The following is a 20,310-nucleotide window of genomic DNA, read 5'->3' as shown; positions in this document are numbered from 1 at the left end:
TTGGGTGAAAAAAAAACCTTTATTCATGCACAACAAGCAAAGGCGTCAGATCTGTATCAAAGCAGAGGAATCTTTTAACTCTGGTGACACGGTTTACTTTATTAACACAACTGAACCTTAACAGGACTCCACACAATCATCCGTCTAAAATACTAAAATAATGACTGCAAAGTTATAGAGAACAATAACAGGATTAAACGACCCCTTCCTCAGGGTCGATGAGCGTGGTCCTGCTGGAGAACACGTCGGCCAGCATGTGTTTGGGGATCTCAGAACCACGGACACGCAGGGTGTAGCAGGCGTCCTCCACCTTAGCTAAGCTCTGACGCAGCGTGTGCAGCTTCTTGGAAACCTCGTAGGGGCCGGTGTTCCCGATGTAGGAGAAACCGTCGTGGATCTGACGCAGGAACTGGCTCAGCTGAAAGGGCGTGTCAATGTCACCGTTGCCCACGCTGCTGATGCACATGCGCATCAGTTCTCCCGTCAGGTCGGCCACACCCAGCAGGTAGTCTGAGGGCGTCACGTGGAAAGTCAGAACCTGGGATCCAGGGGACAGAGCATCAGCTGCTCCCTGAGATGATAACATAAAAAAAAAAAAAACTTTTCAGTAGTGAAGTGTGCACATATTCATAGGTTATTTCACTTGATGGTAGGTGATCATTTAGTCTAGTTGTTCAAGCCTCTAACACAGTGGTGGGCAAACGGTTCAGGAGCAGATAGATGGAGCATTCGTGTGAACTAAGATAAATGACATGTAAAAGTCATGCATAAAGGCTACAATGCTAAAATGTTTTTTATCATTTTCTACACCATCTATTGGGGAAATGTGGGTTTTGCAGGGAAAAGGCAGAAATATAACGATAATATAAATAAATTATATAATTACGAAAAGTTTGGTGGGCCGAATTACAAAGCTGAACGGGCTACATCTGGCCCCCAGGCCTTAGTTTGCCAATGCCTGCCCAAACATAATAAAACATAATAAACAGTTTTGACATGTCGGTTGCTTCTTCTCCTGCTCTGTGACAACAGAGTTTACTGTACACAAACTAACTGGAACTGGTGGTGAGTCTAAAATGAACTGTGATTCTGTGTCGGTAATTTGCCAAAACCAGACTTCCCTTCCTTTTAACAGAAAGTTGTCCTCACCTGCGAACAGAACACCAGTCTGGCGTTTATCTCCTCCAGGCTGATGAGGCGGCGGTGGCGGATGTAGTGCAGGAAAGACACGGCCTCCACATACTCCTGGATCCCTAATACGAGATAACACTACATCAGAACAGCTTCATCACAAACAAACATACAGCTGCTGTGGAACCTGAACATGATGCTTTTCTTCTCCACGTTTATTGTACACAAACTTATCATTTGGTGAAATCTACCATAAAACAGCATGTGTCCAGTTGACCAAAGCAGGTTGCGTGTGTGCAAACGCCACAAACATCTGCAGAGTATAGATCACAGATGCAGATAAAGATTCATAAAACCTGTTTCCTGAAGAAGTCTTTTGAATGAACAACAGTGGCCACTTTCTGAGCAGGGCTGAGATGACCCTCTATTTGTTTTCTGGCCCTGTGTCAACAACAATCAAATAATGACAGGACGGAAGGCTTTGTGTCTGAAGTCTACTTTTGGAGCAGCAAAGTGTGCACATATTCATAGGTTATTTCACTTGATGGTAGGTGATCATTTAGTCTAGTTGTTCAAGCCTCTAACACAGTGGTGGGCAAACGGTTCAGGAGCAGATAGATGGAGCATTCGTGTGAACTAAGATAAATGACATGTAAAAGTCATGCATAAAGGCTACAATGCTAAAATGTTTTTTATCATTTTCTACACCATCTATTGGGGAAATGTGGGTTTTGCAGGGAAAAGGCAGAAATATAACGATAATATAAATAAATTATATAATTACGAAAAGTTTGGTGGGCCGAATTACAAAGCTGAACGGGCTACATCTGGCCCCCAGGCCTTAGTTTGCCAATGCCTGCCCAAACATAATAAAACATAATAAACAGTTTTGACATGTCGGTTGCTTCTTCTCCTGCTCTGTGACAACAGAGTTTACTGTACACAAACTAACTGGAACTGGTGGTGAGTCTAAAATGAACTGTGATTCTGTGTCGGTAATTTGCCAAAACCAGACTTCCCTTCCTTTTAACAGAAAGTTGTCCTCACCTGCGAACAGAACACCAGTCTGGCGTTTATCTCCTCCAGGCTGATGAGGCGGCGGTGGCGGATGTAGTGCAGGAAAGACACGGCCTCCACATACTCCTGGATCCCTAATACGAGATAACACTACATCAGAACAGCTTCATCACAAACAAACATACAGCTGCTGTGGAACCTGAACATGATGCTTTTCTTCTCCACGTTTATTGTACACAAACTTATCATTTGGTGAAATCTACCATAAAACAGCATGTGTCCAGTTGACCAAAGCAGGTTGCGTGTGTGCAAACGCCACAAACATCTGCAGAGTATAGATCACAGATGCAGATAAAGATTCATAAAACCTGTTTCCTGAAGAAGTCTTTTGAATGAACAACAGTGGCCACTTTCTGAGCAGGGCTGAGATGACCCTCTATTTGTTTTCTGGCCCTGTGTCAACAACAATCAAATAATGACAGGACGGAAGGCTTTGTGTCTGAAGTCTACTTTTGGAGCAGCAATTTAACTTCAAAGAGACTCCGATCTCACTGCCGCTCACCACAGTGTGCAGCGGAGACGGAGACACCAGGAGGATCAGCGTCACCTTAACTGGAGTTTCACATCAGTTACAACCAAACATCCAGAGGCCATAACCACTGATACCAAGATCCCTAGAGATGTGAACTGTTTATTTGTTACACTATCAGTTAAAGATGTTTAACTGCAGTGACTGTAGACCTGAGTGGCTCCATGGACTGTGTGTGCTTCACACATTTAACAGAGAGAATGTAAATACACAAGAAAAAGTCAGGTAGAAATGAGTGTAGTAATAATGAGTAACACAGCAGGACGCATCATTGAGTAGTTTGGCATGTGCAAAATGGGTTAAAAAAAGGTACATATACATATCCATATACTGTATACATGTGCATGTATGTATATACTGTTTATGTATTTGATTGGCCGGGAATGAATCACAATTAATCCTTATTTGTTGAGATGAATCAACATTCCAAAATAAATACAAATGAAACTAATACAAATGATAGAAATATTAATATGGAAAAATATCAAGATATGTAAACTCAACTTTCTGCTTCGTAGAAATGGTAGATTCTAGTCAATATTGTACATTTCAGTACATATATATATATATATACATATATATATACATACATATACATGTAGTTACTTTATTTCTTGTGGATTTGTCACACAATTACCTTTACAACACAACAAACATGTGATCAAACTGTTACAACTGATTCCCAGCAGCTCCTCTTTCATTGTGACATGTGACATTAGTGTAGAGAGAATGCAAAACAATGGGTCATGTACGGGATATAAGAAATAAAACGTTCCTATTGGCTTCAAGGACAATCTGCAGATTTCAGTTCCTGAGTGTGCTGCCGGGAACTTTGGGTGTTATTTACTCTGAAGCTGCAGTTACCTTTGGTCAAGGAGACCTTGAAAAAAAACTCCTACAGATATTGTCTAAATAATGACTCAAAAACAGCTGGAGAATTAAACGGTTTTACTGGCAAAGCAGTTGGGAAATAATGGAAGTTTGATGTTGTGGGTCTGCAGATTGACAATGCAGGTTTTCTTGGGAAGGAAATCTAAAAATAACATTTTAATGAAATGCACAAAAGTCCTCAGACGATTGGGTGATTAGCTGAGCTTAATGTTTGACCAGAGATTTGTTCCACGATCTGCAAGTGAACCCTGAGAAATACATGAAAGTCGACTTGTGTTTGCACTGTCTCTGGCTAATACAGCAGGGTCAAGGTAAAAAGCTTATCAAAGCACTCTGCCGCCTTTTTATCAGTGGAAATTACGCACAAATTTAGCTTTTAGTCGTGCTAATGTAAAAAGAGAAAAATCAGACCAATTACACAAGCACGGAGACTGCTCATCAAGCCAAGATTATCTGGGAAGTCCTTGGAACGTGGCCACTCTAACTCTAATAAAGAGGATGAAATTTAAAGGAAGAAAGAAAAAAACGACAGATCTAATTGGTGGGAGGTGCCACTGGTCACGTCGAACGATGCAGTGTGAGTGACCACAATCTAAAAATGACTTCCCCAGCAGCTAGATAACAGCTAACCCCCTTTGCCAATCATGTTTTTCTTCAAAGACTGCAGACATTTTGGCTATGTGAACAGAAAACAACTTTATCAGAAGCTGTGCTGTTCACATCCAACGAAAATGGAGCAGAGGAAACTGTTATCACATGTTAAGACTTAAAATAAACAAAAGTAAAGTTCAATTATCCTGTATTCTATTAAAACATAATAATAACAATAATCACTGTACCCTTTATGGAATATTCTCCCATTTCAAATAAAGGTTTATTTCATTATACAAATTGTACAAAGTTACTTTATGATTGATGTTAGCGCAACCAAAATTGTGGGGGAAAAAATGAGTGAAAATCAAAAACTATATGGCTGTGGAACAAATAAATCCATTTGTAGCTGTAAATTCACCATGATCAATCACGATTAATACATAAGCCCTGACTACACCTCGATCCTTTAGGTTTCAGAGGTGATCTTCCAGTATCCCTCTGCTTCATTGCTTTGGCTGCTTTCATTCCAAACACAGACATAAGCTCTCACCTGGAGTGTAGGCTCTGTGAAACTGATAGATGTCCTCTCCCATGAGCTCTTCAGCTATTTGACCAATTTTATGCCTGACTCCATCCAGTTTCAAATCTGCTTCCTTTAGAATTTCCTCTGTATTTGGGACACTTTCAAATGACACAAACAAACAAAACAAAATCTTATTTAATTACTTTCAGTGCTCCAAAAATCAATAACAAAATCAAAATACTGACTGTAATGGTAAGGTGTTTCTAAACATTCAATAGAACTACAGAGAAAACAGAACGTATTTGGTGATGGTGCAGTGTTCTACATGGATACGTACCTGGTTACTCTATGCAGAAGAAAAATACTTCTCTTGCTTTCAATGGTAACATCTCGAGAGAGCTTCACAAGGCGCTCATATTTGTCATGTCTGGTGTCAAGCTCTTGCTGAAAGACTGAGGGAAATAAAAATAGGTTATAGGTAGTTATGTATATTTATGTAAATAGAAAAATCTATTTACCTTTGAAAGCAGCGAGGACAGGTGAGGATGACTTGACACTAACGTCACGACTCGTATCAGCATATTTCTTTGGACATCCTTCACCTGACAGGAAGTGAAAATGGTCGTTAATATAACAGTTTTCATTGATTTAGTTTTTGTGATATGTTCTTCAGGTTCTGCTAAACTTAATCACGGCTAAACTGACAATTAAAAAACGAGAATATGGTTGTCTTAAAAATGTAGTTTTGATACAAAGAGCTTTCTTTATACACTTTACACAAACAACAGCATCTAGCATCATTCGACATTTGTTTTTATTTACTTATGAACTTACTTTGGTTTTGTTCACACCACTTAATTATAAAATTTACTTTTTAATTTTTCGAATGTTAAGAATGGCTACATGTATTTTTTAAAATTGTGTTTTGTTTTGTCAGGACTTGCTGATGTGATTGTTATTATGGTTAAGAGTTCAATTGGAAGTGACCGATAAATCCGTTAATTAATCGATTATTCGCTTGTGATTGCCCAGTGATTGTTACCGGCTTTATCCATAAAGAAACAAAGAATGTTTTACTTTGGGATAATGTTATACTTTTTTTTTACAAATGAGTAATGTACATTTTTGAAACCCTATAATTTGTACCACTACATCTCGTAGAAAGCAGATTGTTTATCATTAATATGCAGAGGATTTACTGTTATATTCATCTCCGACAGTAGCTACCTCATAGGTAGCTTAGCTGCTGACAAAAACATAGCACATTTAGGTCTCTTAAAATGTTTAGCTAATAATGGAAATCCAACTTACCTTGTCGCTTATTCATGCTGTCAGCAGCTGAGTTTATTCTCTTGTTAGGTCGAGGTTAAGTTGTGTTGTTATGTGATGTGATGCAGAGACAGACTAAGGCTTTACGTAACGTCAGAGACCAAACTGTTAAACAAGCACGGCAGCTGTGTTCTCTCTTAATTATAACTATCCCTAAAAAATGACAAATAGTCTGTGAAAGTTTAAACAGCCCTCAGTACGATCAAACACGCATATTTACTAAGACACACTTTACATGCGAGAATCAACACGGCGCTGTTTACATACGTAGCAGGAAATTGACGCGATGCACACTGGGAAATGTAGTCGCACCGAAAAGGGGAGAACCATCCATCCATGGCATCCATAAAGATATGTGAAATTATGTTAAATAATTAATTTACCTCAGGATGAATGAAATGGCTCCGTGCTGGACCACTGTGTTTTCACATTGACAAAACCGTACTTTTTAAAAATAAAAACTAAAAGCCTACATTTTTTTAATGTCTCCTATATATGTGGGGAGAAAATTGTAAGAAACAGCAAATCAAAACATTAAAAATAAACATTCAACTCCTACCTCTGCCTACTGCGGACAAGTGTTCATTTGGGTTACAGGCTTCTGTGATGCTTTTCACCAAAAGTGAAACGTCTTCTCCTGCAAATTTCTTGTTTTGTCTCACGTGACAAAATAAAACGCTTTGAGCGTGCACTGCATTTGACAGATTGTCTTTGCCTAAGAATTATTGCATTTCTGCGTGCAGCATGCTGTGGTTGGGCAGTACATACGGTAACTGACTCAGTTTAGGGGGTGTGGCTGTGCCAGCCCATAATTTTTCTATTTGCAGTGTAAACACTGATTGACCAGTCATCTCTTGACTGGCATCCATGTCATGTGTTGCTATAAAGTATGTTTCATCTCTAACCTTTCTTGATCAGATTACCCACTTCTCTACTCTAACCCCTCCTCCAGGGACTCCAGCAGACTGTGTACGTGCCACTCGACTGGTGCCAACTCCAGCTCACTGTAGCCTCGGCACAGCTCCCTCCCAGATATCCCAAAACCGATCTCTCACTTATTAATGCGATTAGTGATCTCAGCTACCGGCACGTATTAATTCAAACAAACCCATGTTTTGTTATTTTTTCAACATGGGTTCGTTATTACAAAACAAATTACCGTTACCACATAAATCTTGATCATGATTTATTTGTGTTATTTGTGTCATTTGTGTCACTGTTATACGAATAAAGCGACTAAAAACGAACGAATTGTTTTATACCACCAGCAATAAGATGTTTATAGACATATATTCTTTTGTTTTGTAAAAGGAATTTCACATATGCGAGCCTGGAATGAGGTCAAAACACTGACTTTGACGTTGACTGCTGCTGCATTCACGTACTCCCATTAAGCTCGGTGTTTCAAACATCGTCAATTTTTGTTTTTCGATTACTGTATGTCTTAATTGTGATTTAAAACGTAATCCCAATTGACAATGCATGGCAGTACTTCCATAAGTCAAGTCTTATTTTATAACTGTTATTTCATAACAGAAACTTAAAAAAATGAATAGGATGTGCATGATTGAAATATATATATATATATATATATATATATATATATATATATAAGAATTATACTATAATATTGTTTAAATTAAGACAACTAGAAATTGTGAGCTCAGAATTGATTGTGAATAAAGCGATTGAAGCGCTGGCTCTAATAATTCATTTATTTCAAAAATCCTCTTCTTTAAACTCTTTAGGAAAGAACGCATTTTAGATATTTTAAATAGAATTTTTTAGATTACAGTCAGAATTATGTTTTGATGCGAGACAACGCTATTGATTTTGTAACATCAGAAAAGTGAGGGGATAGTTCTGATGTGTGGATTAAAAACAGCATTTTGGAAAATAAAATTCTCTTAAATCTTTTCTAAATCTAGAATTCTAAATTTAGGATTGACACTATGTTGACGTTGTAAAAACTCTGGGATTTCCATAAGATATGATATGAAATTCGCTATTTTCCTGTACATTTATTGCCCGACCATCTTGGAAACGATCTTTCTTAAACTAGTAGGCATGACAACGACGTACACATGTTTCTGACCGTACACGATTTGTGTCTTGTTTCCTGAACGCAACAGCTGAAGGTGGTGGTGCTTGCGTAATGATGTCAGAATGGGCCGGGCCTGGGATAGGCTGAGCCCAGAGTGAGCGGCGCCATGCACAGCCCTCCACACTAACCGCTAAGCAGCACCAATGTCTCTCCGACTCTTCTGTAATGTGTGCTCCGAGGTTTATGTTGTCGTGTTATTTCACTGACACAGGATGTAAGAAGGGAACATCTGTAATAAAATGGCGGCGGTTTAAGTCTAACTTTCGCGTGTGGCACGGCGAAGGGTGGCAGAGGCAGTTGGCCGTTTCTAAAGTTGTCGGTAAAACAGGGCGTTAAAGGCGCAGTACACTCGTTTTGTGTGACCGCAAGCATGGAGAAGCAGCAACAGCAGGAGCAGAGCAACTTGGACCGAGACAGACAGTACTGTGAACTTTGTGGGAAGATGGAGAACCTCCTTAAATGTGGCAGGTGTCGGAGCTCCTTTTACTGCAGCAAGGAGCACCAGAAACAACATTGGAAGAAGCACAAGCTCAGTTGTAAGGAGGCGGACCAGGCACAATCTGCCGTGCAGAGAGTGGAGCAGCAGCCGCCGACGACACAACCACAGCAGCTACAGCCTGGGGACAAGGCATCGGGGAAAGCCGGTGTTAAGAAAACACATCCAGCGCAGGCGGATTCACCACAAACCACTCAGACAGAAGCGTCCGGTGATGACGGTTCAAACAATAACAACGCCACGCCAAACGGACAGACCAGCTCTTCTCCTCAGAAACTTGCCACGGACTACATCGTCCCCTGCATGAACAAGCACGGCATCTGTGTGGTGGACAACTTTTTAGGAGCAGAAACCGGACAGGCCATTTTGGACAATGTCAAATCTTTGTATAAAACAGGCAGGTTCACGGACGGACAGTTAGTTAGCCAAAAAAGCGACTCCACTAAAGACATCCGTGGAGACAAAATCACGTGGATAGAAGGCAGGGAAGCCGGCTGTGAGAAGATTCGCTTCCTCATGGGTCGCATGGACGACCTGATCAGACATTGTAACGGCAAACTGGGAAACTACACAATAAATGGAAGGACGAAAGTAAGTATTTCAGCAGTTGGGAAGCGTTATTTATAACGACTGTCCTTATAAATAACGGTTGGTTTTGCTCGTATCTTATGAACAGGGTTCTGCCAAATGACACCTGCCAAACGTCAGATTCACGTTGTTCAAATGTAGTCTACAGGATTTATCCCAAAACTCCGTTTTTTCTCTCTTTATTATAAATATTCACTAGTGGGCAAATACGTAGCTGTAATGCAATCAAAATGAAACATGTCATTTTAACCTCAAAGTTGTACAATGTAAAATAATAATAATAATAATAATAATAATAATTTCCCGCGTGAGGAATCATTCAAGTTCAACCGTAGTTCAATTTAAAAAGGTCCATTCAGAATTTATTGAAAAGAGAATGCACATATCCTGTTCTGGGAATTTTGTCTTTGCCACCCTAAAGTCTGATCCATACTGAATAAATAAAATATAAAAAAAAAACTAAATCAATGTAATGATGTAATAAAGGCATTGTATTGGTTCTACAAAACAATATAAAGCTTACCAATGCATGTGGTCTTTTTACAACACTTCACTTAAGACTAATTACTACTTTTGTAAAGGTTTAGGCCCAAGTTATACTTTGGTCAGGTAAATACAAAAACTAATTTATTTGGAGAACATCAACACTATAAGGGGAGGATGAGGAAGAATACAATGTAGTGTTGTGAACATGGCATAGACATGTTGTTGCAGCATGTCTATGCCATGTTCATTTAAATCCCAAACATACACCAAAAATTCATCTTTATTTTTAGTACTGAAGTACTGCCCCATATCACACTGAAATTTAACCGTTTATAACCCTAAAGAGTTCTGCAAGCTCTTATGCTGAGAAAAAAACTTGAATCTTAAAGATAGAACGAGGGTAAGTACATATTAAAACCTCATATTTCAGGTTGTCAAGAAACTAGAGCACTTTGACTTTTATTAAAGTGTTTTTACACAATAGATGTCTTTAGTTCTTCAAAAATCTGCTGTCCTACAGCACGTGGTCATTTCTGACAGTTTCTTAATAACAACGTGGCAGTCGAACAGTCGTTCGGCCTGTGTCATCCAACAACAACAGCAACATCTAACTATCAAGTTACACGTGACCTCAGACTCCTCTTTTACCCACATCCAGTCAACATGACCTTGTGACATTAGACTGACACAGGAACAGTGGTGTTGGACTCAGCCTCAGTCCTTTTCCTCCTCTTCTTTGTACAAGGGAAATGCTTTGACACAGGCGTCACTGCTAGAATGAATTGACATTTGTCTGAGTTCCCACTACACTGGATTTGTGTTGAGTATGTCTCATTACAGAGTCAGTGTTAACATCATTTGACTTTTTGTTTTGGAAAGAGCGTCTCATGTACATTAAATTTATATCAGACACTTTCATCCAGTGTGATTTGCAAGAGGAGAATTAACAATCAAACTACATAGAGAAACTCTTGATGGGAGACTGCTAGTTGCGGCGCTTCCTAACTAGGTTTAGAGTGCATATAAATTTACTGTTTATATTTTTTGTCAGGCCTAGCAGTCTCTTTAGTCGCTTTGAATTGTTCACTGCGACAACTGTGATGTTTGTAAATCACAGTTGTTGTCAGCGTGGAGCATTCACAGGTTTGACCATTGCTTGCTGCAGGTACTTGGGCTTTTGACCTGGCACAGAGATGTGGACACTTCATACTGCTGTCTTTTACCAAAATTCTGTTATTTCAATTTCCTTCTTACTGGTTGTTTGTAGAAACAGCATAACGCTTGTGCTGTTGATCCTCACAGCTGGCCACGGACTCAAAGAACTTGATTTCCTCCCCTACTGCCCTAGTTGCCTTGGCAAACACGGCTGGACTGTGACCAGTGCACGTCAGCATGACTTGCACATTATGGAATCCTGCCAGTATCGTTGGCCAACGGGATACAACAGAATACACACTGAGGAGTATAGAGTAAGACAATTTAGCTCAAAAAGTTATTTAATGTCATTGTTTCCATTTCCCCTCATCCTGTGAATATGGTGTGAGAAGTGGCAGCAGCAGGATGTGTTTGTTTCCCTGCAGCTCCTGCGTGACTTATTCTCTCTGGTGATGGCGTAAAGACAAAAATTTTTGCCAAATGCTTGATGCGGACTTCCTTGTGCCATCTATATGATGGCATTTACACCATGTTACACTGTGGATCATTTAGCCAAGACTGTATTTCACCGGTGGGTGTGAAGTGTTAGCGATGTGATAGGTATGCGATACAGGAAACATAATAGTGTGTCAGGGGAGTCATTTGTGGTTGGTGCTATATGCTGCCTTGTTTGATCTTATGTCTGGCTGCAGTGATGAGTAACTAATCAATTAGTGCTTAATCCACAGCTCAGTTTGTAAACAAGATAAATCATGCAATTAAGTTCACTGATTTCTACAGTTTTCAGAACCCTCCTGCAGAGATAACTTAGGTGATAAACTAATGGGCCGTAAGAACTTTAAGGAACTTTATTTATATTTATATTATTTATTATATATATTATGGAGTAACGGTGATCACACAGCTGTTTGAGGTAGATCAGGGGTCTCAAACTTCCGGCCCAGGGGCCACTTCTAGCCCCTGAGCCCCTCCATATCTGGCATGCGACTAGAAGCAATTTGTTTTGTTTTTTTGGCAAAATTATTTAGGTCAACAAATGTTTTATTTGGTCATTTCAGAATGAAAAATACATTAATTTCATTAAAATATCAGGGTTTTTTTTGCATTGAACATTGATCTCTGATGTGGCCCTCCAATATAATGAGGGTGGCAGCAGTGGCCCTCAGTTAGACCCCTGATGCAGATAGTGGAAAGCCGAATGTAAGTTCACAAGTGCTGCTACTGCTACTTGTGCAGCTGTCACTCAAATTGTACTGCTAAGAAGAAATTACAGTATAGATAATAATAATAATTCATGAATAATTGTCATAATACCATCATGTTATTGTCTTTAAGACACCAAACATGTCAGAAGACAATGTTAATAACAAAGTAGATATCTATTGATGTCATAAATCTGTTAAACGTGATGTTCATTTTTATTCTTCCCTTTGTTTTGCAGACTTTAATAACTAAAACTCAATTTTTCTACTTTGATTCTAAAATCTGAATGCAACCATAATGTTTTATGGTTAATTTACTACTTTTTGAGAATATTGTTGTTATAATAATATAATAATGTCTGCTCAGTTATTTCATTTCAAGTATTAATTAATTTGCTAAATTATTCAAATTTAGCAAGCACAATAGCTCAGCACAATAATAATTATATTTTTTTGATCTAATTAGTGATATATAATCGTTAGAAAAACAAATTAATTTAATAAAAACTAGAACATTCCTGGATGTAACAGAGAGATGAACTGGGTGTCCACACATCTCTATAGCTACATCCATGTTGTCTCTCAGCTCTCTATTTGACTATCTATTGTCTTTTCTTCTCAGCTTCTCGTTTTCAATGAGAACTGCTGACAGACACTAAGACGCTTTTTGTTTTAAAAGAAACCTGGACAGTATCCACAAACTCAACCCTTCAATCCCCAGTCCTGCCTGTCTGTGCTGCTGTGGACACTTGCCAGCAGAGTTTTAAAATTGCAGGATGTATAGTAATTTGTTGCGTCATTTTAATCCCACCTCGCAAGTGCATATGCGTGCTTTCATGACCGTTGACCTAAATCTTAAAGCTGAATCGAGTAAGCAGGCTAATAGGAAGTCATGTGACAGTAGTCCTCTTCGCACTAGTGCCGACTGTGCATTACACTATAGGTTGCAGGAGCAGCTGATTCAATCCCCCTACTGGACAAGCATGCACTGTACAATCCTACGCCACGTTTTCCCTGCCTATTGTGTTGCCATCATACGGCGAACTAGAGAGGGGCCGTAGTCTAGTGGCAGCAGATGTTTTTATGAGTGGCAGAACCCACGGGAGAAATGAAGGCAGGAAATTTAACATGACACTTTGCATTAGGGCCTTATGAATTGTGGCGTATGGGCAAAGCCTTTTTTTCTAAACTCTATTCTTTGTTTATTTCCTTGTGTTTGTCAATTGAAAGACATTTTTTCTTACAACGCAGATGCAGGCGGCAGATTAGCACGAAGGCAACACAAACACACACGGAGGATTGTAAAGCGTTTGCCTGTGACACAACACAAAGAGTGATCATGGTGGTAGCAGATTTCTACCTCTGTAAGCTACTGGGGTGGCTTTGGATCAGCAGTGCGAGCAGGGCGACTTCTAAATGTAAGGTCAACGTTTGATCTGTTGTTTTTCCAGTCTGTGTGCCTTTGTGCACATTGAGCCCCACGTGGCCGCGTGTAAGATTGGTGTGGACAGAACATGAATGGGACCGAGAGCAGGCAGTGTGTTCCAATGAATTTAAATAGATGTACTGAATTAATGCATGTGAATAGGTCAAGGGCAAGAGCTGTGTTCATTAAGCCTGAGAGCCCTCCTGTCTTTATACACCATTAACATTTGCAGAGCCTTAATATGTATAATATATATATATATATTCTGTATAATACAAGATTAATATTCCACTTCAATATTCCATCCCATTCCTTAGCTTTCCAGCAGTTGCATGAAGTTTAATTTACATTGACTAGGTGCTTACGTGACACATTCAGTGGAATTTGGAGCAAATCCAAGTTTGAGCTTATCTGTCAGTTTACAATGCAGTGACTGTGTCTAAGAGCACCTGACTGCGTTCTAAGTGGAGAAAGAGGTTCTTCTTCTTTGTGTTGTCTCTCGGCAGCTGTTAAAAGAAAAGAAAAGAAAAGAATTGTTTTTGTTTGTTTGTTTTCTTGGCAGAGGACTGGATTAAACAAATTGTCCTCATTAAACCCTTTAGCAAATACAACAATTAGGACATTAAATGCAACGCTTCAATGCTAGTTGGACTTGAAACTCGACTGGAGCTGTAACAATCATTAATGATTTTGATAATTCTTTAATTGTTTGGATTTTACCTTCCCTTCTTGTAAAATCGCATTCATCTCATGGATGTCATTTGTCCAAATGTCAGTTTTTAAACTGAATAATTTAAAATAAATTAAAAATAACATTTAAACAAATGGGACCACACCAAATGGAATCTTATATACAAAAGACAACATTTTTGCTGTGTGATTTCAACTCAATATTTGCCCATAACCAATATATTTTTAGACTGCTCTGTTATTAAATACAGGCTGAATCGCTCAGAGTATTTTTATCCAGGGCAACTCTCTGCTGTTTGAGGTATAAAAGCCAGAAACACGTCTTATTATACGGCCAAATGCACAATGGTTAATTTAGTGTGTTCAACTATAACTCAACAGCTGAAATACCTGTCATTGGATATGGGATTTATTCCAGGTTTAACACATTAAACCAGATCAAAACATCAGTTTGAGTCCTAGCAGGTTTTTTGACTGGTGGACTGGAGCCTTGAGAAGTTGTGAATTATCTAAAAGAGATTTGAGGACAGTTTTTGTTCATGAACTGCTATGTTTCAACTCTAGAAGGGTTGTGTTTTTATCTGAGATATTGGTGTTTTCATTCCTTTATTTATCCATTTAGTCCTGAACTCTACAGAGTGGGTGATTTTTACACAGAGCACACCAGTGATTGTGTAATTATGACACACTGTTTTTGTGATTTTCCTGCTGCTGTAAAGAACAGTTAGTTCTGCTGCTATATATATATATATATGTCCTTATGTTGTTGAAGAAGAAATAGTATGGTTGGTTATTCCTGTAAACAGGATTTTCCTCTGGAGGCAGCAGACAGTGAGCTCTACTGGGCTGGGGCCCCAAATTCCCATAATTCCCTTTGCTACAAGGTCCCCAGATGTGTCATCTGTAAAGTAATTAGACCACTTGAAGATTTTTGTTACCTGAATTTTTGTTGTACAAACAAGTCAACTGAAAGTATTACTGTGTGTATTATGTGTAATTTCATCTTTCAATTATATATAACATCTGTTTGTACCATTTTCCTATTGTTATTTTTCAAACCCTTATTATGAAGGGATTTTCATAAGCACTTTTTGGCTTTGAACAAACTTAATTTATAGGTTTGAATTAGGGACGCTCAACTTTTTTATGTCCAATACCGATACTGTAACTGGGAGGATGTGCAGATACCAATATCCATCTGTTACCTTCTTTTCTCCTGCAGCATGAGGTGGTCTGCTGTTGCTAGAGCAATAGTGTCCCTGTTTGTTGCACAAAATTCAGTTAAGCATTTGGGCTCTGGTATCAGACGGGCTATACTTGTTGTTGTTTTTCGGCCAGGGCCGAGGTGTCTGAATGACCTTCTCTTATTTACACATGGTCTGTAAATACTGATCATCCGCTGACAGTACAGCTCAGGAATGTAAACAGACAACACAGTGAGAGAGGTCACCCTTCTAATGAAGGCCACTTAGGCAGAGAGATAATTGGCTGTAGAAAGTAGGGGTCAGAGGTGAAGAGGGCAACGAATAAAATCCTCCATTCACCACAGTAAAGTTGTTATTATGAAGATGGGTAAAATAGAAACTGGCATTTCTACTACTACTGATATTGTAGTTTCTAGTGAATGTTCTTACTTGTATATGCTATTTTTGGTAAAATAGTTTTTCCTGAAGTACCATCCTTTATTAGGAAATGATATAAATAATCTGTCATCAGCTTGTCAAATGTCAGATCCTAACCTCCAGCTGGTGCAGCTCTACCTGGATTATACAGAGGGGCATAACTGACCTTTACTGCAGTAGATGGCCGGCCTTATAGAGTTTCTACAGCTGTCCAGTTAAATGAAGTGAAAGTCAAAAGTGCTGTGTCAGTTTTTTTTTTGTCCATGCCAGTGTTCTCATACCTTCTGTGATCAGCCCCTCCCCCCCCCACACACACACACTCAGACACACTCACTTTTTCTAGCAGCCACTGTTTACTCATCTCTAGTTCTGCAGCATGAGCTGAGCAGTAACGGGTGGGAGGGGTGTCATAGCCGAGGATCAGCCAGCCTCCCTCACGCTCTGCACGTAGCACAACCATTAAAATACTGCTCTCTCTGGAGAGAGGCCATGAGTCAAAGTTTACAGCAGTTCACTCATCTCTTCTGCTGGAGCCCCACCCATGTGTTTTCCCCTTCCTATGCCACCCGTATATTCTCTACTCTTTCCTCTTATACACGCACATGCACAGAAGCTTCGTTTTGCAGCACACTGTACCAAACCTACCAAATCCTCAGTCAGTTTGAATCGGTTTATCCACAACGAATTCCAGCTGTTGGTCCTTCTTAGCCCCGCCTTTTATGGGTTTTTCCATTTATTTATTTTTTTTATCGATAAAGTACTTTGTTGATTCATGCTGCTGACGCAAACATCCCACACCCCTCATCTTTATGTCGGGGTTTTGTTTGTGTTTGTGTTTGTTTTGTTTTTTTTACTTTGAAAGCCCCGATATGGTGCGTTCCAGCGGTAGCCTGCATCACTCAAAAGATGTCAGCACAATGCAGATTGATGCAAACGCCCGTGATATAAACCAAAAAAGTGTGAATTTCTGTTAATATCATATAAGAATGGTGTTTTGTTTTGTTTTTTTTTTACGATTTATGCTTTTCCATCTGCATGAAAGAATGTGGAGGAACTTGCCTTTTGTCATCTCACTGCTTAGACGCGATGCATGAGGGCATAATCTGCCCTCTGTTTGTGCATGTCCTCCACTCACTCCAGCCCTTCTTTCAAGTAAGACGACACACACGTTTGGTGTCACACAGGAACTACGCTGTTGCAGTTTGTTGCACCACCTGCAGACTGATAGTGAAACTGAAGTTAGTGTTAAACTCACACAGATATAATGTTTGGGTTTTTTCCATTTTCTAGAGTTCTTCTTACAATGAAAGTTTCTTAATTAAAGAAGAGACAATTGTTTCTTCTAACCGGTCTGGTAGTAAACGAGTCCCTCTGTGTGTGTGTGTGTGTGTGTGTGTGTGTGTGTGGTGTGTGTGTCATATTCCCCAGGGAATTTGTGTGTTGCATGAGCACGTTTGTGCACTGTTTACAACATGAAGTTTACAAGAGCTCATAGGGGTTCACTGCCAACACCCAAACAGATCACGCGAGTCTTAATAGGGCAGGAAAAGGCCAAGGAAGTTGATTCGCAGTACAATATCTCTCCCTCACTAGTTTCAAGTTTATAATGAGACAGCCGCATAGTAAGCAGCCAGTGTGTGTGGTTGTTGAAAAGTGAGGTAAGGACAATATGTGGGCCCATGCCAGGCCTGCAGACCTGCCAGCAACATTACAAAGAGTTTCCTACGAATTTCTATTTTATAACAACCTTGACTCCGTCGTGTGTTCAGACTCGTGGAAAGCCTTGGATGAATATTTAGAATAAGTTGTGTATTTCTCTGCTTCTGTCACTTCTGTCATATCTGTTTTGTACTAATCACACTTTTTCATCTTCCTGTCTCTAGGCAATGGTGGCTTGTTATCCTGGAAATGGAACAGGATACGTGCGCCATGTGGATAATCCTAATGGCGATGGGCGCTGTGTCACATGCATCTATTACCTTAATAAAGACTGGAATGCCAAGGTATGTGACTGATGTTGTGGGAGTTATATCTGTGCGTGAAAGTTGGAATTTATTTACGTCTGTTTTTTTATTTTTTTTATTTTTTATCACAAACACCAACCTTTTTTTCAGGGATTACATTTTACGCAATTTGCAAGGCCACTATTTTTCTGGATTTGTACTAGGGCATGTCTCATTACAGCTTATTCTTTTCCTAACTCTACACCCACGAAGAGCTAGGTCTGCAACTTATGTGTTAATACGTGCTTTCAACTTCTCTATTTCTAATCCCCAATAATGACATAGATCCTGCTATTCCAGCCACACCCAGTCAGACAGAAGAGCTCACTACTGCTGTCTTTCTCACACAGAAAATGAACAACGTTGTTTGTTTTAAAGACTTTATTGAAGAATTTATTGAAAGTTGTTATTGAAGCTTCAATGAAGCTTCGAGTAACTCAGAAACAGGGAGTATGTTGATGCAATTGTCAAGGTCTTACAGGAACTTAAGAAAAGATAATGAGTAGCATCTAGCATCTAGCGTCAGTGAGTAGCATCACTGACAAACATACACATAAGGTCAGGCTGGTCGGTTCAGTGTTATTCCACTGACTACGTGAGTTTCAGTATAAGTCAAATGGTGGATAAAAGCACAGAATATAAGTTTGCCATAACACGTTACATGTTATATTTTATAGAAAAGTAGAAATACATAGAATACATTTTGAAGTAATGTAAATGTCAAGAACCACTGTAACACTTGATTTGTGCCTGCCTTTTGATTGAACCCATCACAAACATGGTGCTACTTCCCTCATCTGTTCTGTTTGTGTTCGTCCAAGTTCTTTCCCGCTGCAGTAGCTATTGTTGCCAAGACACTGATTTTTGTTTTTTACAGTAAATGTGCCATTAATGACACTGTGACCTGTTTGCAGTAAATATCATCTGTGAGGTTATGTAGCCACAATGTTAGCCAGAAGATGCTGGTCAGTGTTGCAGCAGATAAGTGGTCTGTACTGACAATCAGCGTGTGGAATACCAAATGTCAGCGGTATAATTGAATGGTTTCATTTCCACATGACAGTATGTGAAAGAGCAAAACAACCATTTTTTAGTGCCAGCCAATCAAATAATTAATAACTTTTCAGATGCTATCCAGGACCCGGCACCTTGAGATAAAGTCATTATCCCATTTAGAGTAAAACTGCTGATAAAGCATGATAGGAGGCAGTGCATTTGAGTGCACATATTTCCAGATGTCTTCACTGGGCATTTTTGTCTTATTTATCCCACAATGCAGTGGTTGCGATGCAGGCACAGTTCCTCTTGCCAAACAAATGTGCTGATACACACACACAAGTGACTGATCTTTCCAGTCATTTCTGCTGTTTGCCTCACCACAGTGACTGTGGCAACAACACTAACTGGTGTAAACCTGACTAATAGCCAGGAAGGAACAACTTTGTACCACAAGGATTAGCTTCTTCATGACTGCAGAATATCCCTGTGCAGGGAGGTCTGGTACTAGATCTGTCGACCAGAGAGTGGGAGGGAAAATGTTAGCGGAGGAGAGGGTGACATAAGTGAGCTGATCTACGTCCTCAAACTGAGCCACACATGTGGGCAGTGTGATAGATGTTCATTTAACACAACTGTACAAGTTTGCATTTAAAAGAATAAATAATAACTGTACCACAGAGATGACATGCAGACAAATGCTGCTTAATAATTAATAATATATGTTTTAATTTGTTAAGTATTGAACATAAGACACAAAACTGCTTTTCTGATGCTGTTAAAGTTCGGTAATTGAAAGAATAGTTAGCAGCTTACAGTAATGAAAAGATGAGGCAATGTAATTACTGTTAGCCAAAAAATACCAAAATGAACATAACAGTTTGTCAATAAACTAGGGGAAAAGATCAAGTATTAGGGCCAGATGCTTCTTGCTAAGCTTAGCAATAACAGTACAACAAAGTACAATTTATCCCAGAACATCTAGTTATAAATGAAAGATAGTAGAAGCTAAAAATTAGGAAGGGAGTCCTCCATGAAAGGTCATTAATAACAGGTAACTGTGGGGGGGGGGCTGAAAGAGAGAAAGAAACGGCTGGTTCTTTGCTCTTAGAATAAACAACTTAGCATTACCACCTTTTTCATCATTATTAATTCTGGCTACTGTAGTAGCTAGAATGAAGTTTTCATGGAAACAGATTTGTCCTTGACCTTGCTGACGTACCTCGTACTGTACATATGTATTGATGTCTCTCATGACATCATCCAGGATCAAAACTAACCAATCAGATCATTTAATTGTGGTTTGCAGTGACCTCACATTTTGGTCTAGTCCATGTTCTTATTGATCCAGTCAGTTCTGTCTGGTTTAAAGCCACCCACAGACCAGCAGTCAGTGACGACTGTAGTCCACACATTGTGGTCTGCTCGCTGAATTTCACCATCGACCCTCACGCTGACAGTAAACCTG

The 20,310-nt window shown here is 39.4% G+C and overlaps 2 protein-coding genes across 2 annotated transcripts in view; one reads left to right on the top strand and one right to left on the bottom strand.

The window, feature by feature from the left end:
* tsnax (translin-associated factor X) lies at nt 1-6,413 on the bottom strand. The gene is made up of 6 exons (XM_008322334.3): nt 6,057-6,413; nt 5,264-5,347; nt 5,083-5,197; nt 4,773-4,903; nt 2,179-2,282; nt 1-571 (listed from the first exon to the last, which is right to left on the bottom strand). Exons 1-6 carry the CDS (start codon nt 6,070-6,072, stop codon nt 194-196), a joined length of 828 nt encoding a protein of 275 aa, XP_008320556.1. The 5' UTR covers nt 6,073-6,413; the 3' UTR covers nt 1-193.
* A 1,826-nt stretch (nt 6,414-8,239) lies between these two features.
* The window catches only part of egln1a (egl-9 family hypoxia-inducible factor 1a), a 13,609-nt gene continuing 1,538 nt past the window's right edge, over nt 8,240-20,310 (top strand). Inside the window, exons 1-2 of the mRNA XM_008322336.3 lie at nt 8,240-9,265; nt 17,727-17,846. Of these exons, the coding sequence (XP_008320558.1) occupies nt 8,549-9,265; nt 17,727-17,846 (837 nt within the window). The 5' untranslated portion in view covers nt 8,240-8,548. The remainder of the gene's footprint in view (nt 9,266-17,726; nt 17,847-20,310) is intronic.

The sequence above is a fragment of the Cynoglossus semilaevis genome, chromosome 12 (assembly GCF_000523025.1).
Source record: "Cynoglossus semilaevis isolate Cse_v1.0 chromosome 12, Cse_v1.0, whole genome shotgun sequence".
Taxonomy (NCBI): domain Eukaryota; kingdom Metazoa; phylum Chordata; class Actinopteri; order Pleuronectiformes; family Cynoglossidae; genus Cynoglossus; species Cynoglossus semilaevis.
The sequence above is the reverse complement of the archived record's forward strand: the minus strand, read 5'-3'. Positions and strand labels throughout refer to the sequence as shown.